The sequence below is a fragment of the Aplidium turbinatum genome, chromosome 8 (assembly GCF_918807975.1).
Source record: "Aplidium turbinatum chromosome 8, kaAplTurb1.1, whole genome shotgun sequence".
NCBI lineage: Eukaryota > Metazoa > Chordata > Ascidiacea > Aplousobranchia > Polyclinidae > Aplidium > Aplidium turbinatum.
Window position 1 is genome coordinate 2,050,104 of NC_137479.1, and position 22,382 is coordinate 2,072,485.

The 22,382-nt window shown below is 36.5% G+C and overlaps 1 protein-coding gene across 2 annotated transcripts in view; it reads right to left on the reverse strand.

Annotated features, from left to right (window-relative positions):
* Positions 1 to 21,864, reverse strand: part of LOC145775273 (nucleolar RNA helicase 2-like) — a 43,378-nt gene extending 21,514 nt beyond the window's left edge. The window contains exons 1-3 of one of the 2 annotated variants that reach the window (XM_082586531.1): positions 21,653 to 21,864; positions 12,363 to 12,416; positions 1,409 to 1,471 (exon numbers count right to left, since the gene is read on the reverse strand). In XM_082586531.1, the coding sequence (XP_082442657.1) occupies positions 1,409 to 1,471; positions 12,363 to 12,416; positions 21,653 to 21,808 (273 nt within the window). In that variant the 5' untranslated portion in view covers positions 21,809 to 21,864. The remainder of the gene's footprint in view (positions 1 to 1,408; positions 1,472 to 12,362; positions 12,417 to 21,652) is intronic. The other variant, XM_082586532.1, reaches the window with a different exon arrangement.
* Positions 21,865 to 22,382: the final 518 nt, after the last annotated feature.

The window sequence follows — 22,382 nt, forward strand, 5'->3', positions numbered from 1 at the left end:
CACAGGGAAACGCCCAGTAGGACGACCCGCACTGCGTTACAGAGACGTTCGCAAACGAGACCTGAAGCAGACTGACATAGACCCTGCCAGCTGGGAACTGATCGCAGCAAATCGCAACAGATGGCGCTACGAAGTCAGTGCGGGTCTAGCAAAGGGTCAGTCGAGGCGGAGGAAGCAACTAGAGGAAAGAAGGCAAAGAAGAAAAGAGAGACAGCAGCCTCAGAACTCCTCTGATTTCATATGTCCAAACTGTGGACGAGACTGCCACGCCAGGATTGGACTTCAGAGCCATATGAGAAGCTGCCGTACCCACTACCCAGAGTGCTACCATCATCTGAAAAGATGGAAGGATGCCTACCTACCTACCTTTCGTGGGCTCTGATGAGCGTCGCGTCGGGCACCTTGCGATCTGCCGGTCGAGGCGACCTGGGCAGATACGTGGTCAAGTGCAAGATGACAAATGGGGGAGCAATGGGGGCCGGTGGAATATTGGCAGTTGGAAAATGATTACAATGAGATAGAAGCTATTGTAAGCAGCATCAGCGTTGTGAATGACGCAGCTGAACGTGGTGTTGAAGCTTTGCCATGATTTCATTGGCTCTGCAGTTAAAGAGCAAAAGCTCGAAAGTGTGTTGCAAGTGGTTGAAAACGCCAGACATGCAACATCCAATCAACGTTCGCGAAACTTGGTTTCACAATCATGGTTCCTAACTTTGGAATAATGTATCATACTGTAATTGTTAATATTACTGCAATATTAGGATCATTCAGCTTGGTTGGTTTGTTAATGCATACGACTACTACTTAGTCATGATATATACGTAAAATTTCAAAAACTGGATTTGTAACTTTAGTGATAGCTTATAGAGTAATTGCTTGGCCTGTTCTATTCTCACTCCAAATTATGTTTTTGTTTAATTTTGTCAAAAATATTTATATTTAGCATATTATTTAGTTTCACACACTGATACGAACATGGTGATTTCACATCTTTTGGTGCTAATTAACAGCTCCAGCTCTATTGGATCTTGAGAAATGATGTTTTGGCCAAATTTTAGGCTTTCACAGCACACGCGCACCATATAAACGACAAATATTAATGTGGGAGCTCAGTTTTGCTGAAATCAACCAAAAAATTTGTAGATATCATTTTCTTAGGAAGCCTCACCACCAAAAAAAGTTAGGCTTGGTAGGGTTACCTAGGGGCGTTTGGTGCACCCTAGGGTCCATAAAATTTCTTTAACTAAAATTTTTAGCTGCATATAAGGACCACCCCAACATACTGTGTAGGCTACTGCACAGTGCACAAAACATCTACCAACCCACAACAATATTTATTTATAACATTTAACAACATAATAACTGTTAATCTGGTGAAGCAGTAATATTAAACATTGAAATTACACACCACAATAGCTGTTGTTTTCTTTTTATCAGCTTTCTTTTTGTTGACAGAGTCAGATTCTTTTTTCTATGCAAACAAGAATATGCTATCATGAAGTCTTGTATATCTTCCTAAGAATTATATACTAATTACTATAAAACAATGAAAACTGTTAATACTACAAAAAGTGCTCAATGCTAAGCAAACAGTCAAAGCAGAGCAAATTAAATCAAATATAGTTATTACTATCTGAAGCCTTTACAAATTGTTTCACCTAACGGATCATCAGAAGGTGTGAAAAAACATGCAAACAGTAATGAATCGATAATTCTGAAAAGATATTAAATATTACAACTGTAAATTAATCTGCAAAAAAAAATCTCTAAACCTGTAATTCCTGAGAAGATATTAAATATTACAACTGTAATTTAATCTGCAAAAAAACCCTCTAAAGCTGAATTTCTGAAAAGATATTAAATATTAAAACCGTAATCCAATCTGCAGGAAAATCTCCCTTAATAAAAATAATTTTAAGGATAATAATTTAATAAATATAATAAAAATAATTTAATAAAAATTAAATAATAATATAATTAAAACAAAAAATAAAAATAATGTTAAGGGGCAATCTCCAGATCTGTTGATATCAGCAGATAAAACTACTAACTTATACAAAGTTAAAACCCAGGATTACAAAAAATTACTTAATGATAATGTATCGGCAAAATACAAAAAGGTGAATCCTGCTATCAGTGACACAATCAACACTGAGGCTAAAACGATTGCCAAGGCGTAAAAGGTTGATGATCGGGTTGAAAAAGTATCAAGCAACCCGGCGTTTATTACGCTAAAAGATCATAAACCTAACTTTACATCAAACCCTAAATGCAGGTTGATTAACCCTTCCAAGTCCCAGATTGGCCGTATAAGTAAACAATACTTGGACTCTATTAACGTAACCATCCGTGATGCATCACGACTGAATCAATGGAAAAACACAGACTCTGTGTTATCCTGGTTTAAGGCTATTCCATCTAAACGTCAATGCACCTTTATGAAATTTGACATTGTTGATTTTTATCCATCCATTACGGAAGAACTTTTGTGTAAAGCAATTGAGTTTGCCAAACCATTTATGGATTTGGATGATTGTATCATACAAACAATTTTCCATGCTAGGAAATCGTTGCTTTTTGATGGTGGTGATACTTGGGCTAAGAAAGATGGTTTGTTTGACGTTACAATGGGCTCATTTGATGGTGCTGAGATTTGTGAGTTGGTCGGCTTGTTTCTTTTGAACAAACTTTCTGCTATTGTTGACAGAGACGGGTCTGCTACTATTCGGTGAGTCCGATTCGGTGAGTCTGATTCGGTGAGTTCCTAACTTCTAACCCCTAACCTTAACTCCTAACCCCTAACCCTAAAACGGCAATGATAATTAGGCTACGGTACCCGATAATTTAAAAAAAAAATTGAAAAAATCCCCCGTTAAGGGATCGGACTCACCAAATCGGACTAACCGAATCGGACTCACCGAATCGGACTCACCGAATCGGACTCACCGAATCGGACTCACCGAAACGGGCCATTCCGGACAGAGACATGCTTGGCTTATATCGTGATGATGGTTATATCGTCTGGCTATATCGTCTGTCTATATCTATATCGTCTGGCTAATCGTGATGATTATATCGTCTGGCTATTTTGCGTAATTTATCCAGCCCTAAAGTTGATCGTTTGAAAAAAAATGTCATTCAATTATTTAAACAACATGGCTTAAGTATTACTATGGACACTGGACTAATTGAAACTGATTTTCTTTAAGCTGAGCTATTAAGCTATTAAGCTGAGCTACAGTTGTACTCCGAATGTTGCAAGCATCATATCCTCCCACAATAAAGCAATATTGCAGGCTGATAATGAACCATCGCAGCCTGGTTGCAATTGTAGGGTGAAGCCAGATTGCCCTTTGAATGGGCAATGCTTGCAGAAGGCCGTTGTTTACAAAGCTACCATTGATAACGGCCCGAAGGTTCTTAATTACATTGGTTGTTGTGAAACTACTTTTAAAAAACGTTTTTCCAACCATAAATGTTCCTTCATGGATAGGTCTAAACGAAACAGCACCGAACTATCTAAGGCAGTTTGGGACCTTAAGGACAAGGGTGTTGATCCTAAAATAACTTGGTCCATCCACAGCTGTGCTCGGCCTTATAGTGGAGGTGGTCGTAACAACTGTGGCCTATGTTTGGCTGAAAAGCTGGCCATTCTAAAGGCTGATAGTGGCCACTTTTTGAACAAGCGTTCGGAACTGGTCGGCAAATGTCGTCATAGAAACAAATTTAAACTCAAGTACTTCAAAATAAAATAAATTCCTTTTGATTTTCAGTTTTTTTTTAAAAAATTTCATTTGATTTTTACAGGCTATAAATCTCATTTAATTTTTACAGGTTTAAAAACAGATTTTATTTCATTTGTTCAGGTCACTACAGGTCACATCATCACAATTCCTTGGGATTTTCACAGGTTATAATTTTGAAAATATTAAAATTTCATTTGATTTTTACAGGTTATAAATCTCATCTAATTTTTACAGGCTTAAAAACAATTTTCATTCATTTTGTTCAGGTCACTACAGGTTGCACTGATCATCACAAATGCATTTTGCTTCTTTGTGATGTCATAGATGTTGCCATCATGTTGCTTGGTTTCTATTTGGACAAATTGATTGAAACTTTGTGGTAACGGATGGAGGTAGCCCTCAGTAATTCTGAGGTATTTTCCTGCAGATTGGATTACAGTTATAATATTTAATATCTTTTCAGAAATTCAGCTTTAGAGGGTTTTTTTGCAGATTAAATTACAGCTGTAATATTTAATATCTTCTCAGGAAGTACAGGTTTAGAGATTTTTTTTGGCAGATTAATTTACAGTTGTATAATTTAGAGTATAACAGATTCAGATTGGATTACGGTTATAATATTTAATATCTTTTCAGGAATGCAGGTTTAGAGGTTTTTTTTGCAGATTAAATTACAGCTGTAATATTTAATATCTTCTCAGGAAGTACAGGTTTAGAGATTTTTTTTGGCAGATTAATTTACAGTTGTAATATTTAATATCTTTTCAGAATTATCGATTCTTTACTGTTTACATGTTTTTTGCAGACCTTCTGATGATCCGTGATAGTAATAACTACATTTGATTTAATTCGCTCTGCTTTGCCTTTTTGCTTGGCATTGAGCACTTTTTGTAGTATTAATAGTTTTCATTGTTTTAATATTGCTCCTAGCACTGATCTAGTTGAGCACTTTCTTTTGATGCTACTATCCAGTTATTATGAATTTGGAAAAGATTAACTACGGTTATTCTTTAAAAAACATTGCTATTCCAAGTAAAGATCGATATTTGAAGACGATGTTAGGTAAGCTTGAAAATTTTATTAAACGTTTACGTTGGAAGGCCTATTTTTTCGATCTTCACCAGCAAGATGTTTCTCAGTCTGAGCATTTTAATAACTTCGGCTTTACGACTGAAAGAACACCTCCACAGCATGGTGCTTTGATACCATTTGAGAATGGTTTATACGAGATGGTTCGTAAGATTAAGTTCAAACCCATTTACAATTCTTTTCAGAGAAAACTAACTAATGACATTAAGAATATTATTAACTCTACGGATCTGTTGATATCAGCAGATAAAACTACTAACTTATACAAAGTTAAAACCCAGGATTATAAAAAATTGCTTAATGATAATGTATCGGCAAAATACAAAAAGGTGAATCCTGCTATCAGTGACACGATCAATACTGAGGCTAAAACGATTGCCAAGGCGTTAAAGGTTGATGATCGGGTTGAAAAAGTATCAAGCAACCCAGCGTTTATTACGCTAAAAGATCATAAACCAAATTTTACATCGAACCCTAAATGCAGGTTGATTAACCCTTCCAAGTCCCAGATTGGCCGTATAAGTAAACAATACTTGGACTCTATTAACGTAACCATCCGTGATGCATCACGACTGAATCAATGGAAAAACACAGACTCTGTGTTATCCTGGTTTAAGGCTATTCCATCTAAACGTCAATGCACCTTTATGAAATTTGACATTGTTGATTTTTATCCATCCATTACGGAAGAACTTTTGTGTAAAGCAATTGAGTTTGCCAAACCATTTATGGATTTGGATGATTGTATCATACAAACAATTTTCCATGCTAGGAAATCGTTGCTTTTTGATGGTGGTGATACTTGGGCTAAGAAAGATGGTTTGTTTGACGTTACAATGGGCTCATTTGATGGTGCTGAGATTTGTGAGTTGGTCGGCTTGTTTCTTTTGAACGAACTTTCTGCTATTGTTGACAGAGACATGCTTGGCTTATATCGTGATGATGGTCTGGCTATTTTGCGTAATTTATCCGGCCCTAAGATTGATCGTTTGAGAAAGAATGTCATTCAATTATTTAAACAACATGGCTTAAATATTACTGTGGATACTGGTCTAATTGAAACTGATTTTCTTGACGTCACTTTGAATTTGCTATCTGGTAAATTCTGGCCTTATAGAAAACCCAATAATGATCCAATTTACATTCATGCCCAGTCCAATCACCCACCCAACATTAAGAGACAAATCCCGACTATGATTTCAAAGCGATTGTCCGCCACATCATTTGGCCAAAATGAATTTGATAAGACCGCATCTGTTTATAACGATGCCCTTTTGAAAAGTGGTTTTGCGGAGAGAGTTTGCTACAACCCTGCTAATAACTTACGAACATCTAGGAAAAGGAGCCGGAAAATTTTATGGTTTAACCCTCCTTTCAGCTTGCAGGTTGATAGCAATATTGGTAAGGAATTTTTCAAACTTGTTTCCACACACTTTCCACCCCATCATAGATTGCACAAAATATTCAACCGTAATACTATTAAGCTGAGCTACAGTTGTACTCCGAATGTTGCAAGCGTCATATCCTCCCACAATAAAGCAATATTGCAGGCTGATAATATACCATCGCAGCCTGGTTGCAATTGTAGGGTGAGGCCAGATTGTCCTTTGAATGGGCAATGCTTGCAGAAGGCCATTGTTTACAAAGCTACCATTGATAACAGCCCGAAGGTTCTTAATTACATTGGTTGTTGCGAAACTACTTTTAAAAAACGTTTTTCCAACCATAAATGTACTTTCATGGATAGGTCTAAACGAAACAGCACCGAGCTATCTAAGGCAGTTTGGGACCTTAAGGACAAGGGTGTTGACCCTAAAATATCTTGGTCCATCCACAGCTGTGCTCGGCCTTATAGTGGTGGTGGTCGTAACAATTGTGGCCTATGTTTGGCTGAAAAGCTGGCCATTCTGAAGGCTGATAGTGGCCACCTTTTGAACAAGCGTTCAGAACTGGTCGGCAAATGTCGTCATAGAAACAAATTTAAACTCAAGTACTTCAAAATAAAATAAATTCCTTTTGATTTTCACAGGTTTTTAAAGTTTCATTTGATTTTTACAGGCTATAAATCTCATTTAATTTTTACAGATTTATAAACGGATTTTATTTCATTTGTTCAGGACACTACAGGTTACATCATCACAATTCCTTGGGATTTTTACAGGTTATAATTTTGAAAAAATTAAATTTCATTTGATTTTTACAGGTTATAAATCTCATTTAATTTTTACAGGTTTAAAAACAATTTTTATTCATTCTGTGCAGATTACTACAGGTTGAGCCGATCATAACAAGCATTTTGCTTCTTTGTGATGTCATAGATGTTGCCATCATTGTTGCTTGGTTTCCATTGGGACAAATTGATTGATACTTTATCGTGGCGGATGGAGGCTGTCCTTAGTAATTCTGGAGTTTTTTTTTCTGCAGATTGGATTACGGTTATAATATTTAATATCTTTTCAGGAATGCAGGTTTAGAGGTTTTTTTTGCAGATTAAATTACAGCTGTAATATTTAATATCTTCTCAGGAAGTACAGGTTTAGAGATTTTTTTTGGCAGATTAATTTACAGTTGTAATATTTAATATCTTTTCAGAATTATCGATTCTTTACTGTTTACATGTTTTTTGCAGACCTTCTGATGATCCGTTAGGTGAAACAATTTGTAAAGGCTTCAGATAGTAATAACTACATTTGATTTAATATAGATAAATACATATAAATATAGCCACCAGCGCCGAGTCCCGGGCGGGCGGGCCGCACATTTCAGGAATTAAAAAAAAAAATTTAATGCAGATTTAAGTCCCAAAATTTCTGTAACCATCTGCCACCTTCTGATACTTGCCTACTTAGGCTACCTTATTCGCAGGGTTTTGTCACCATATGATAGGCCCTACTAGACCTACTAATTAAGCGATTAGTTTTCGTCAATTATTGCTATTGTTACATTTATGCAACGTTAAACAATGTTGATTCGCCGTTAAACGAGCAAAAGTGTCCAGCCGCGCCGTTTGTCTCCACTCTGCTACTGGACTGGTAGCCAGTGCTATAAATCAAGGAAATTGCGCAAACCTGTGAGGAATTTCATTCGTGACAAAAGTCTGACCGCAATTTCCACTGCTTTTATATCGTTTTAACATCGGCAGATGTTAAATTGGTGTAAAAACTGTAGCATTGTTCTTCAAAGGAGTAATTTTCTCTCGAACGACCTTATCAATTAACTCTGCTGCCAAAATGCTCTAAATTTGTCGTCTCAATCATCACAGTTGCGTCTGTTACGTCACTGATATTAAACTCTAAAGTTTCGTCCGCAAACCCGCACATACCAATCACAAAAATATGCTGAACTGAATTACCAGGACCAGACGTTGAATGCGTACCAATTATATTTATTACTTGTTTCCAAATCGTGCTAGAGGAGACATAGACTTAAATGTAAAACTGGGCTAGCCCAACAGGGTCTGCTACTATTCGATGAGTCCGATTCGGTGAGTTCGATTCGGTGAGTTCGATTCGGTGAGTTCGATTCGATGAGTTCGATTCGGTGAGTTCGATTCGGTGAGTTCCTAACCCCTAACCCTAAAAGGGCAATGGTAATTAGGCTACGGTACCCAATAATTTAAAAACAAATTCAAAAAATCATCGAATAGGGAATCGGACTCACCGAATTGGACTCACCGAATCGGACTCACCGAAACGGGCCATTCCGAGCCCAACAACCTAGCAAAATCGCCCTTTTGAAAAACGCACAAAATAACCTTTATGACGTGACAGTATGTGTTCGCCCGCCCAGCTATTTTGAAAACTCGGCGCCTATGAATATAACATACATCAAATATAGTTATTACTCTCTAAAACCTTTACAGCTTGTTTCACCCTAAAAGGGGATTATCGGAAGGCCATTATTCAAATAGAATTATTCTATTTGAATAAGGCTGAAAAGGTTTTAGAGAGTAATAACTATATTTGATGTAATCTGCTCTGCTTGGCATTGAGCACTTTTTGTAGTATTAATAGTGTTTATTTATATATACAATTATTATATAGTATACAATTATATATAATTAATTATATATTAATTATATATACTATTTTGTTTGAGAATTATTAAAATAAAGTTCAACCAGCCTCATGTTTAAAAAGAATATATATTTCGCTACATAATGAGCATCTTCAGTTCTTATTCAAATAGAAAATTCTATTTGAATAAGAACTGAAGATGCTCATTATGTAGCGAAATATATATTCTTTTTAAACATGAGGCTGGTTGAACTTTATTTTAATAATTCTCAAACAAAATTTTCGATGTGATCAAGTCAACCGCTTCTTGCTGACGGCGTGCCAGGGTTAGGTCTCGGTGTCTCAGAAGACATTCACTTTATATATACTATATACTAATTATAATATACAATTAATTATATATACATTATACAATTATAGTTTTATACATAGTATGACAACTATGACATGCATATTTTGTATTAATATTGTCATCTGTACTTGCTTTTTGTTAATGCTCGCAAATTTTATCCAATAAAGAGATTGACTTGAGCATATAACCAAGAACGCTTCTTGTAAGTTTAATGCAATTTAGTAAAACAATTATTTCTATAACAAAAGTGACTGAATAGGCTAAAGCAAGACAAACACTAACAATTAGGGTAGGCTTAAAAACTTTTTTTTTAATTTTAAAATAGGGGGTTCTAAAATGCTGCCAAATGGGCCTAGAAATCATTTCCCAAAATTTTGGGGGGTGACCCCCTCTAATGGCCATACCACCTAGCCTAAAAGACCAACAATCAATCGATGGAAAGATAAGTCAAACTCATGAATGAGGCATCCAGTTGCAACATTTCAAAGAACTGAACCGGATGCTTTAGTTATAAGTTGGACATGTCTTTGCACGATTTGATTGTGACAAGGATGTTCAAGAAGTTGCTATGGACGTTGCCTAGACATTTGTTCGATTTTGCTATTACTGAAATGTCTTGTTAGAGAAGGCTCTTACATCAACAGATACAACAATTAGAGCTCGACCGATATATCGGTCAGTCGATATATATCGGCCGATATCAGATGTAGCCGACATATTGTATCAGCTATTTTTTGCCGATAAACATCGGCCAGCAAAAGCAGATAAAATTGACAGTATCCTGCGTCGCCTTCTGCATGCAAACTTAGAATATATTAGAATCCTCAACTTAGTATTACAAAATTCTAAATCCAACGACGCCTTCTGTTTATTTACAGTAGATAATTTTGTATTTTATTCCACAATATCGTTTTTTTATACATAGTTGAAATTCTCGAAGCTTTAGCTGAGTGGGGTTTAGACCTAACCACTGAGATCTTGAATCATATTTATGACACCGGAAAAACCCTAGTGATATGGTTTGTTCCATATTCATAACAAAGAAAACCGGAGCAACAGAATGCTCACTCCACAGAACAATTAGCTTTGTGAATCACCAACAAACATCTTACTCCGAATCATGATGATGAGATTGAGACCAAAACTACAATCGGAAATTTCAACAGCACAGTTTTATTTGTTCCAGACAAAGGGACCACAAAAAGAATTTTTGCATTAAAAATGATAATAGAGAGATGTATGTCCGATTCTTCTATTTATTTAAAGAATTTTGTATTTTATTCCACAATATCGTTTCTTTTGCATTCTTGCATTTTATCCAGTGTTTACCTTTGAGTGCCTTCCCAGACGGCAAAATCAGTCATTTTTACATTGATTCAACGTCTGCAGACGTTCGAATCAATGTAAAAATGACGAATTTTGTTGTCTGGGTTTGTTCAAAATATGTGTTTTACATCAAAACAACAGTTTTCATGATTAACAATGGGGTTAAAGAGATTTTTTAACCCCCAAGTCTCAGCGAAAACGTGTCAACTAAAAAAAGACAGTTGCCAAATAGCGTTTGCCATAAAAGATGAAGTTAAAACCTAAGTGGCAGTTTAAAGTAAACCTATAATTTTTAAATAATTAATTTTTAAAATTAATAATAATTTTTTTAAATAATTTCAAAAAATCTCCGAATAGGGAACTCTCCGAATAGTAGCAGACCCGAAGAAAATAGTAGCGTCGTTGTAGAAGTTTTCTGACCCGTGCCCAGAGCATTGTGACGCAAGAAGCCACACGTTTGGTGGAAGTTAATCAGTTATGCGGCGTATTGCAGCTACACGGCGCTTTGACTCTCCAAGCACACCTCGTTGGTCTGATGAAAGCCTTCGCTGAAATTTTAAAAAGCCTTCCAAACCGTTGCCCTAGCTCTTAAATGGCGAAGAATTCAGACCGGACACGTTTGTCCGCCGTCAGCAAAAACGAATTTCGAGGCCTGGGTTGTTTCTTTTTTGTTTGGTGTTTTGTTGTGATTAATGTTAAGAATGATTTTTCCATTACCTACAGCAACTAATGCATAAACTTTCTTGGACTGGTTTGTTGCTTAATAACTTTGTTGGTAACAAATTTTTCGTCAGCAAAAACGAATTTCGAGGCCTGGGTTGTTTCTTTTTTGTTTGGTGTAACTTTGTTTGGTCTTTGTTTGGTGGTAACAAATTTTTCGTCAGCAAAAACGAATTTCGAGGCCTGGGTTGTTTCTTTTTTGTTTGGTGTTTTGTTGTGATTAATGTTAAGAATGATTTTTCCATTACCTACAGCAACTAATGCATAAACTTTCTTGGACTGGTTTGTTGCTTAATAACTTTGTTGGTAACAAATTTTTCGTAGCTGATATATATCGGCCGATATATATCGGTATCAGCCTAAAAAGTGATATCAGTCGAGCTCTAACAACAATTACCGTACTGTTAAACAAATTTTATAAGACTAAGAGTAGTTTCGAACTGCATTGAGATTGTCATTAAATAAAAAAGCAAAAAGTTTTGATTGAAAATAGGAGAAAAGATAAAATATCAGGTTGCCTAGCCATAATGTTGGACTCCTTGTTTTGCCATTTTACTTAGAGGATCAACATTCAACAACCCTTGATCAGTAACAGTCACATACCACTGAGAGGCTTAAATTAATACAACACACTGTTCACCAGAACTGATACAACTTTATAATTTACAATTTGCGTAATGTTGACCCCTTGGTTTAGCATAAAAAGCCTTTTTTATAAAATAACTCAACTTTTAGTGCAACTAGGATAGAGCATAGGACAGATAGAAACTTTTTTGAGCTTTGTTTGACCTTTCCAGCTTAATTTCTTGAGATATGACAATTTGATCTTTTAGGCTGGATGGCACAGCCGTTGGAGGGGGCCAGTCTCTAAAATTTGGGGAAATGAGTTTTTGGTCCATTTGCCAGCTTTTTAGAGCCATTTTTAAATTTAAAATTATTTTATTAGCTTACCCTAATACACAAAGACTATTTTATTAACTACGATCTACGACTGAAACTATCAAAACTACAGGTAGCGATTCTAACCGCTATCAAGTGTAGTAGACTGGCTTCCAGTTAAATTTGAAGCTTGCACATTGGCATAGGTCATCTTGCCATGACCACAACCCATACCTGCTTTTTGGTGGTTACTTTTTTTGAAGATTTTTCCTCGGTCGATTTCTTTTTCTAAAAAAACAATTACACTTAATTTTTAGAAACTGAACAATTTTATAATGCAAGCAGCAATTCATAGCTTTTGTGTAACCAAAGTTTAATAAAATACAATAACACTGAATCTCTGTTTTCGTGAACAATTACCCAAATAGAATATCCCAATTTCTCTAAGTAAATTTTTGATTAGTAGATGGTGGCTATACAAATTAATCATAATGATTTGTATAGGCAGACTGGCAGAGGTTATAGTTAAGTTACCGTACCATATTAGGAGCCACAGTCATAAAGGCTATGGCCTCCTACTCACTTGAGCATCAAGCATAAAAGGGCTTGAGTTTTTGAGAGTATTCAGCATAAATCTGATGCAATTAACTGAAGGTTCTTTTGTTATGTTTTGGAATATTGCTCATGCTGAACAACAATACTTTGACTGCAAATTTGTGAAAAAAAAAATTGAATGAAGTTGTGGCAGTGTTGGAACCTAACTGCAAACTAGAGATGTACCATTCATTGCACCTGTTCCTCACAGTTAAGCCTTACCAGAGCCAAATCCAGTGACTTTAAAATGTTAGCATTTTTGCTTGGTGTCCAGAGTAGTTACACAAAATACTCTTGTCTTTTTGTGCTTGAGCTGACGGTGAGCACTATGAGAAAATTCATCGGCCGACAAGGGAAAACTATCTCCAGAAATGTACATTACTAGGGAGCCCCTTCTAAGTAGGGAAAAACATCCACTGCAACCAGTTAATATCAACTGAGGTTTGGCAAAACAGTTTGTAAAAGCTTTGGATTTTCAAGGACAAGTTTTTCAAGAAATTGACTCAATGTTTCCCAGACTATCAGTCGGAAAAACAAAAGGAGGAATATTTGTGGGTTTCCAGATAAACACAATGCTAATGTGTAAAAGCTTGGAAGAATGAATGAAACAGAAAAGGAAGAGTGGCAAGCATCTCAAGGGGTAGTTAATGGAGTTTTGATAAATAAAAGGGACCAAAAATACAAAGAGTTGGTAGAAAAACAAATCAAATGTTACCAAAACATGACTTGTCTCATGTCTGTAAAATTTTATGTTTATGTTCTTATATGGGTATTTTTCAAGAAAATCTTTGCGACTTCAATGAGGAGCATGGTGAGAGATTTCACCAGAATATTAAGCCAATGGAAAAACGATATAAAGGCCGCTCAGACAATGAAATGCTGGGAGACCACATTTGGTCTTTGGTAAGGCAAGACAGGAGTGATCATAAAAGAAGAGCTTGCTCAAAAGTACATTTTTGATTGACATTTACTATTTCAAAAAACTATGTTATGTTTATCTTCAAGCCTTCTTTATGAACTTAAACTGGCGTTTGCGTTCAATAAACCAAACTAAATCTTGATGTGGAGTTGAAATCTACTGCACGAGTATAACACAATTTGCTAAGTACAGCTGCATCGAATGAAACAGTAAGGATGGTATGAAAAAACTAACTGAATTTTTGAACTCAGCACAGAAAAATACATGAAGGAGCTTTAAAAAAAAGTAAGCAAACAAAAATTGTGTTACATAGTGTTACGAGACAAATTCCATAAGGATTATTGAAAGCTTCTTGTGCTTTCTGTTGTGGTACTCGGTGGAGCATTACTAAAACAGGAGAAATTTACATTTAAAGCTCCAGGTGCCAGCAGTCATGCTAGATGGAAAAATAGAGGCAAGAGGCAAAAATCGCAGCCCTGCATGTACAGTGCTGCTCCTGTTTCTGACAAATTAACCATTGATTTAAATATAGAATAAGACTGTTCACCAGGCATTTAATTGTAAAATATTTTCTTGCATTCTTCCGGTGACTGTAGACTAGACTATCAACATCTTGTGATAGTCTAGCTCAGTGGTTCTCAAACTGGGGTCCGTGGACCTTTTGGGGTCCGCGAGACAATTTTCTGGGACAGCGAAATACCTTCTAAAAAAATTTTGTAGAAAGTAAAAATTTTCAGGCAGCTTATTTTCCAAACCAAACTTAGAAGATATATTTTAGTAAGCCGGCTTGGCATCCCTTAACAGACTTTTTTAAGCTTGGCCTTTCATTTGTTTGTAATAGCCTTTGTTTCGTTTCTATCGCCTTTGTGACATCAAGGAGTGCATAGAAGAAGAAGTTCTTTTATTTTGCATCATCAGCACATGTGAAAAAAAACAACAAAAAAACAATACAGGATTATAATGTGTGCTAAGCATTTTGCTGATGATGATGGGAGTGGCAGAAGGACCGACTGGTCATCAAGTCTGCCACACCCGTTAGGGTGCACACAACCCCCTCATATGCTACAATTGACTTATAGATTTGTGAGGTTGTTCCACTAGTGGAAAAACTTTCCAGACTTGAAAATCAATGACATCGGGCCATGTTTATGTGGGCCACCATCCACTCAAAGTTTCCAGATATCCACTGTAGGCTTAATTGGAAAATTTTTCCTTTTTTTGTAATAATTTCTTTCTTTTTATTTTTTTCAGAAACATAAGTATATACGAATGTGCACTATAGGATTATTATAGATAAAAATCTGCTTTGCCAGTCAGCAACAGCCACTATCATTTTGTTTTCGTTCAGTTTTACACATTTTGGAAGAGACGTACCGTAACGTCAATCCGTTAAATCTGAGGCCAGTCACATGGCTTCAACAAGACTTCAGACAAAAATATTTGGCCTGGGTGATGCTGTGACAAAGGAGGATGCGACAATTACAGGCAGTCGTCTGCCTACTGCTCTGCAGGTATTAAGAAGCATCATATTTCATGTTGAAGATGGATTTAGTGAGAATCGCACTAAGTATGATGCAGCAAAAATGGTGTATGTACAAGTTGTCCCGTTTTATCAAAAGGGAGGAATTCCGATGTTAGCAGAACAGACTTGTTGCCAAAAGATCACCAAGCTCTTAGCAGAAAATGAGAAGTTACGGAAAATACCGAAAGCACGTCGAACAAGTGCATCTGTGATTGCAAAACTCAATGACTATGAAACGCATTTGTCAAAGACGTTCCCGCTATGGCTGAAAAACGCTGAGGAGGTTATATCAAATCCTGCAGACATATCTTTCTTAAAATCAATGATGACAGACAGGACAGCCACAATAGCCGGATTAGACTCTATTTCATGTGCACGAGCCAGAAGGAAAGAAAATAGGATTCTGAGTGCAGAAAAACGACGAAAATACTCTAAAAAAGAAACACAAAAACTGTTTTCTACTGTAAGTCTTTGTGACAGCACTAGCGAAGAAGATGAACAACCTCTGGTATCGTTTGCTCCCAAGGAGAAACCGAAATCTCATAAGCGAACCTGGCGAACTGGAACTGAAGCAGTCATTCCACATGATATCATTAAGTCCCCAAAGTTAGTGACGTTGGCTGCTCGAATGAAGATGACACCAGCACAACAGGCAGCATTTACAAAAGCATTTGTGGATGAAGTTGGTGGTGATTCCTCGAAAGTTTCCACATCCTACTCTGTAGCTGATAAATCGAGGCGTCAAGTAAGTCACGAAGTTGCTCAAGAAGTTAGGAAATTTTGAGTTGCACCAAAATTTGCATCCATTCACTGGGATGGCAAAAACCTTCCTTCTCTTTGTGACAAGTATGAACAGGAAGAACGATTAGCAATCATTGTTGGGGACTCACGAGAATTGAAGGTGCTTGGAATCCCAGCATACAAGACCGGTACTGATGAACTAACTGGTACAATCATCTCAAGAATGTGCTACGATTTACTGACAAATTGGCAGTGCTCAGACAGTATTATTAATATGGTATTTGATACAACGTCATCAAATACTGGGCATCTAACGGCAGCGTGTATCAGTATTCAAAACAGATTGGAACGCCCTCTTCTCTGGTCAGGTTGTTTACATCACATCGGTGAAATCGTTGTATCACATATCTTTGAAGATTTGAAGCTAGAGGTTTCAAAATCACCAGAAATGAGCATCTTCATGAGACTCCGCAAGAACTGGAATTCTATTGCACATGGCAGTGGCCAACTGCTAAATACACTGGATATCAACAGCTTTCCAGTAACAACGCACGATCTCATTCAGAAACTCAAAGATGACGTTGTTCAACTTGCACAAAACAAATACGAGTTCATTCGAGGCGATTATAAAGAACTTATGAACTTGTGCATTGCTTATGTCAACCCTGGTCTACAAAATGTGAAATTCTACCGTCCTGGGGCCACACACAAGGCCAGATGGATGGCCAAATTGATTCATTCCTATAAATTGGTGCTCCTGGAAAATCAAATAGCTAAGTTACCTAAGGGAACTATCACGTCAGTTTCACAAGTGGCTAAACTGAAAGATCTCATAAACTTTATTTCACTCGTCTACTGTACATATTGGTTTCGGTGTAGTGTTGCTGTAGATGCTCCTTGGAACTGTTTGACTATGTACAAGAACATTCTCAAATATGGAGCAGTGCATAAGTTGATATCAGATGCTGCTGAACGTAGCTTCAAACGTCACTTTTGGTATCTCTCTGCTGAGATGGTACCACTTGCACTGTTCAGCTCTGAAGTTCAGGAAGAGGAAAAACGTCAGATGGCTGATGAACTTATACGTGTAAAACCTACAGATCCTGTTTTTAAACCAGTAGATCGGTTTGGCACTGGCTTCGGGAAACCACGCTTTCCATCAGAAATCAATCTGGAATCAAAACTGACAGATTTTATCACAAAGGACTCTTGGTTCTTTTTCTCTGTTTTAGAGATAAATGATGATTTTCTTCCTTTATCAGTAGAGAAATGGTCAGAATCAGAGTCGTACCAGAAAGCTGTTTACAATGTTGGTTCCATCAATGTCACAAATGATGTGGCTGAACGTGGAGTTAAACTGAGCACCGATTACCTACATAGTGCCAGAAACGAGGAACACTATCAAAACACTTTACAAATAGTGGAAGCTAACAGAAAAGACACACCTAATTTGAGAAAGAGAAAAAACTAATATCCTCTTGCACAGATTAGGCTAGGCGATGACATTGCTTTCTGTGACAAAATGTGATAGTAAAAGTTTGCAGTTGCTGTATACAAATTTAATACCAGACTTTCGTGTAGCATTGTTAACTTTCTATGTGTATTTGATCTATTTCCAGTGCAAAATTAGTATTTTAGACCACTTCCGCTCACTGGAATTGTATTTTTAGCTATTGCAACGCGTAAAAAATGTAAATTCACAGAGATATCCTGTAGACAAGCATATTCTTTTAATTCCCTATATAATAAATAGTCATACAGGCATAGTTTTTATGAGTTTTATGCATTTTATTTTGTTGCAACATACAAATTCTGCTAAGAAGCGTGAAAATAAATCAATATTTACTAAATGGCAGCCCTGAAAATTTGAATGGGATGGTGGCCCACATAAACGTGCCCCAATTTTACTGATTTTTGGGACAGGAAAGTTTCTTGGCTAGTGGAACATTTTCACAAATCTACAAGTCAATAGTACAAAAAAAGTAAAAAACAGGGGGGTTGTAAGCACCCTAACACCCGTGTGGTGTTTTAGCTTATTTGACATTGAACGGTGTCGGAGTTAAAGTATAGGCTACAACATAAAAAAAACAAAAAAAACAAAAAAAAACAATATACATGCGAAATTTAACAGTACATTATGAAAATAGGAGTACAGAAATGATGTAGAAATACAAAGTGGCATATACAATGGTGTACGCATAGTGGTGACGTACTCTTCAACACTCGTGTAGTCGTGTTTACCAGACCAAGAACAGAATTACAAAATATACATGACTGAAAAGGAGGTAGGCAAAGTTGAGGCTGGTTATTTTTACTGATTTAAGTTTTGAATTGGATGCTTTTCCGAACTTTTACATTTTTAGCCTTAGTTAAATTAGCCTAAAATTAAGAACTTTATAACTTTACTAATTGAATTTTAACTTCAATTTGAGTACAAAAAGTGAAAATGGCTCAGCCTTAAAATAACTAAGATTTCATGATTCCTATGTTCAATTTGGTTTCACTGTGATACATTCTGGAGGATAAGAAAAGTCGCAGTGCGTGCTATGCTGTAAAGTTTTAGAAAGTTCTGCTCTAAAACTTAGCAAGCTGACAAGACATTTGGTAACACATCATCCAGATTATCAAAACAAAGATGCAGATTTTTTAAACGACAAGCTGATAGTTTTATTGAGCCAAGATTTGATAGCACTGGTGATCAATGGAAGGAAAATACTGCAGGGTTAAGGGCCTTCTACGAACGGAATGGCCCGTTTCGGCGAGTTTCCTATTCGGCGACAGCCTTTTTTCGACGAGTTCCCTACAGGTCTTAAAGCAGACGGCAGCCATGGCCGCTAAGTAGTGCTTGAATGACCGCCGGTGCTACCCCCTCAGTCAGCCAATTTGGCCGCCGGTTTCTTCTAGCTAATTATTTAATTTCGCAACAGAACGATCGTGGATTAACTGTTGAAAATACCTAGTATCAAAGAGTGACGCAAAATTAGGTCAGCACATCATAATCACAACCTTAAATGGAAACATGTTATCGGCAATCGGCATATGCACAGATGGTGTTCCAGCTATGCTTGGCTGCTGTTCCGGCTTTCAGACTTTGGTTAAGGAACAATCTCCTGATGTTGCTCATACGCATTGCACTATTCATCGCCTCATAGCAAAAACTTTGCCTGATCAGCTGAAAAATGTCCATGACGATGTGGTTAAAGCAGTGCAATTCATCAAAGCAAATTAGGGATGTGCCAATTACAGAATTTTTGCCGATGCCGATTCTTAAATATTTGCCGATTCCGATTCTTTGGTTAAATGATTAAAGCTGCTTTTAGTTGGCGCTTTACAAGTGGTTGCGATTTTGTTACAAGTTGCTGCCTTTGAAGTGTCTAAAAACGTTCACTTTGTCGCCTGCTCTAGACAGCGTGATTTTTTACGGTAGTTCTTTACTTCTTGTGCGCTACAAAGTGGTGATAGACACGCGTTTTATTTGTCGCGAAGATCAGTGAAAAGAGAAAAATCGCCATCGCTCACAGAGTGCAAAATAAACGTAGCTTAATGCAGTGTGCAAAATATTATCTTGTGCGATTTGAAATATTTTTCTCGCAAAATTCAAGAAGGTGCCAGAAACAAGGAGAAAAAGACTAGAGTGTAAAAGACAATGAACGCAGCGGTATTGAATATACAAAAAAAACTTTTAAAAAGGAACACACCAGCCTTGCATTCAAAGTGCATCAATAGGCAAAAAAAGAAAAACATCTTGTGAAAAAATTACTATTGTTTTCTAACGCACAGTTGCAGCCAATCTTGTTGCTTAGCAAAGACTTGAAGATTACCAGGTAGCTGGTTTGATTACGTTTGCGCAATCACACGATTGTTTGTTGAACGCATTGAGCGTAATCGGCCTATGCTTGGACTTCACTTCTCTCTGCTTAGTAAATTAACATTAAGCAACTTTCAGTGACTACGAATTTTACAACGATTAAACAATAATTACAAAGAACATTTGCGCTTTTTAATATTCAAAATTAAAGGCACGTAAATTAAAATGCAATTAACATCAACTTTTCTCCAGTTGCTGGAGTAAGTCTGTTCCGTTGAGGCGTGAAAATATTGCCAAAAATTTGCTAAAAAGTGCTAAAAATTCGTTTGCTTTCGATCGACGATGGTGGTGACAAAAGCAATTTATTTGCAATTTTGCTCAGCTCAGAAAACATAGTATTGTTTGCTTTCCACCAAAGCATTACATTAACATCTCTTGGTGGAAGTGACAATGTGCAATATTTTTCCATTTCATTTTTCAGCTTCAGTGCATTTGGCTGTAACATAGTCCGTTTCATGGGTTGAACAAACAATCGAGTGATTATTGCGCCAACGAGGTAATATTTTTTCACGTGTTTACTAAGTGACAAGATTAATTCACTGCAATTCAGCGTCTGAAAAGATATAACTTGCAACTTCACACGTTGTTTTTCATTGACGCCCTTTGTTTTTTTCTAAAAGCGTTTTGAATCTTTCAGACGGTTGCTCTCATTTTCTTTGCAGTTTATACTCCCTCGCTTTTTCTCTTCTTGCTTTTAGCGCCTCGCATACTGCAAGCTAATAACTATTACGTAATAATCCATTTCTCCTTTAACTTCTAACCGTTGTGTAATCATTCAACTTTTATATTTTATCTGGTCTGATTTTCTCTTTGAACGTTTTTCGTCATTTCAAAGAAACAAAGTATTTTGATCTCGTGCCTACTAAACAAGAGTTTACAAAATGGCGGACAATCGTCATAATTTAGACTACCGCTCTCCGAATGCTAGTTGACGTTGATGCGGTTGTTCAAAGAAGCCGTTCTTTGATCGGTGTTTCCACGCGCTCGCGCTACTTTTGATTAGGAAACTTTGATATAAAGTATCGGAAAGAATCGGCAATTTTTTCCGATGCCGATTTTCCAAAAATTGCCGATTACCTGCCGATTCCGATTAATCGGCACATCCTTAAAGCAAATGCACTCAATTCTCATCTATTTGCAGAATTGTGCATTGAAAGTGATTCCGAATTTGTAACTCTCTTGTTGCACTCTCACGTGAGATGGCTTTCGAAGGGTAAAGTCCTCAAACAAGTTTTTATTTTGCGCCATGAAATGAAATTTTTTTTTGCAAAGGCCAAAACCAGAATTGTACGAGAAATTTTCTGATGATTGTTTTTTGATGTGTTTATCATTTTTGGTGGACATTTTTGAATCTATTAATTTTGTCAATCTAGCACTACAAGGAAAGGAGACTGAATGATTCATTGTCATGAAAAGTTATTGGCATTCAACATGAAGCTGACCTTGTGGCGTTCCAAATTGCAAAACAAAAACTTTGCTTCATTTCCGCATCTCAATGCTTTTCTTGATGAAAATAAACTTGGCATCAACGAAAGCGTTCTTTAAGTAGATAACACCAAAGCAGGTGCACCACTGCACCCATTTTATTGACGTACGTGCATTTTTACTTGCATGTGACAAATATATAAATTACTATTTGCCGTTTTTGCGCTAATTTGCCTTAAGTTTTTCAAAGACCATGAGTCATTGAAATAATCGCAAGGGGACCGTTCAACATTTTTTTTAAAGTTTGAGAACCACTGGTCTAGCATAAAGGCAACAGAAGAATGCAAGAAATATTTTTTATAAAGTCATTGATTAACACCATTACTACAACTTGAGATGATATATATATATATACAATGCAAATTGCAAAAACATGTATCATTCACAAACAGCACCTTTTTAGTTTTGGACTCTTTTTTATTGGCATTTTTTTTGGACACTTTTTTGTTCTTTTTGACAGGTGATTTATCTGATGACAACATTGGCATTGAGTCCAAATTGGTTGCTGAGTTGGAAGTGGAAGGTATATTTTCTTCAAGCAAATCCACCATATTTATAGAGCTATATATATGTCAGCATTTAGCATGGACTCACAAAACACATAAAAGCTGCTGAAGTAAACAACAGATTACACATTATCAGGAGTCTAGTTACACCTGCCCAAACATCTAGACCAGGGGTACATTTGTTCAATGAAAGAGTCACTTGGCAAAAATTACAACCACTAGCGAACCGCAAAATGTGTAGCGTCAGTAAAAAAGGTAAAGCATGTAAACTTTACATGAAATAACTTATCAGAAACAAAAATCAACCAACACAAAATAAGGTTTTTGTTTGATTTGCTAATCTCTGAAAGTTTGGACTATATGTGTTATTGAATTGGTACAAATTGATTCTTCCAAGCATTCATTTGTTAGGAATTAGGATGTCATGATTTTACAAACTTCATTTCAGAAAAGATTCACAATATATCCTGCTAAATACAGAAATGTCTTTTACACTCAGGGACCTCTTTTAAAAACTTAATTGTAGTGTGGCATTCAGCAAAATTTTTTAGAGCCATGTCTTGCATTTCATTCAGTTCCATTTCTAAAACAGATGTGCCTGTAACGAACTCCTGCAAAT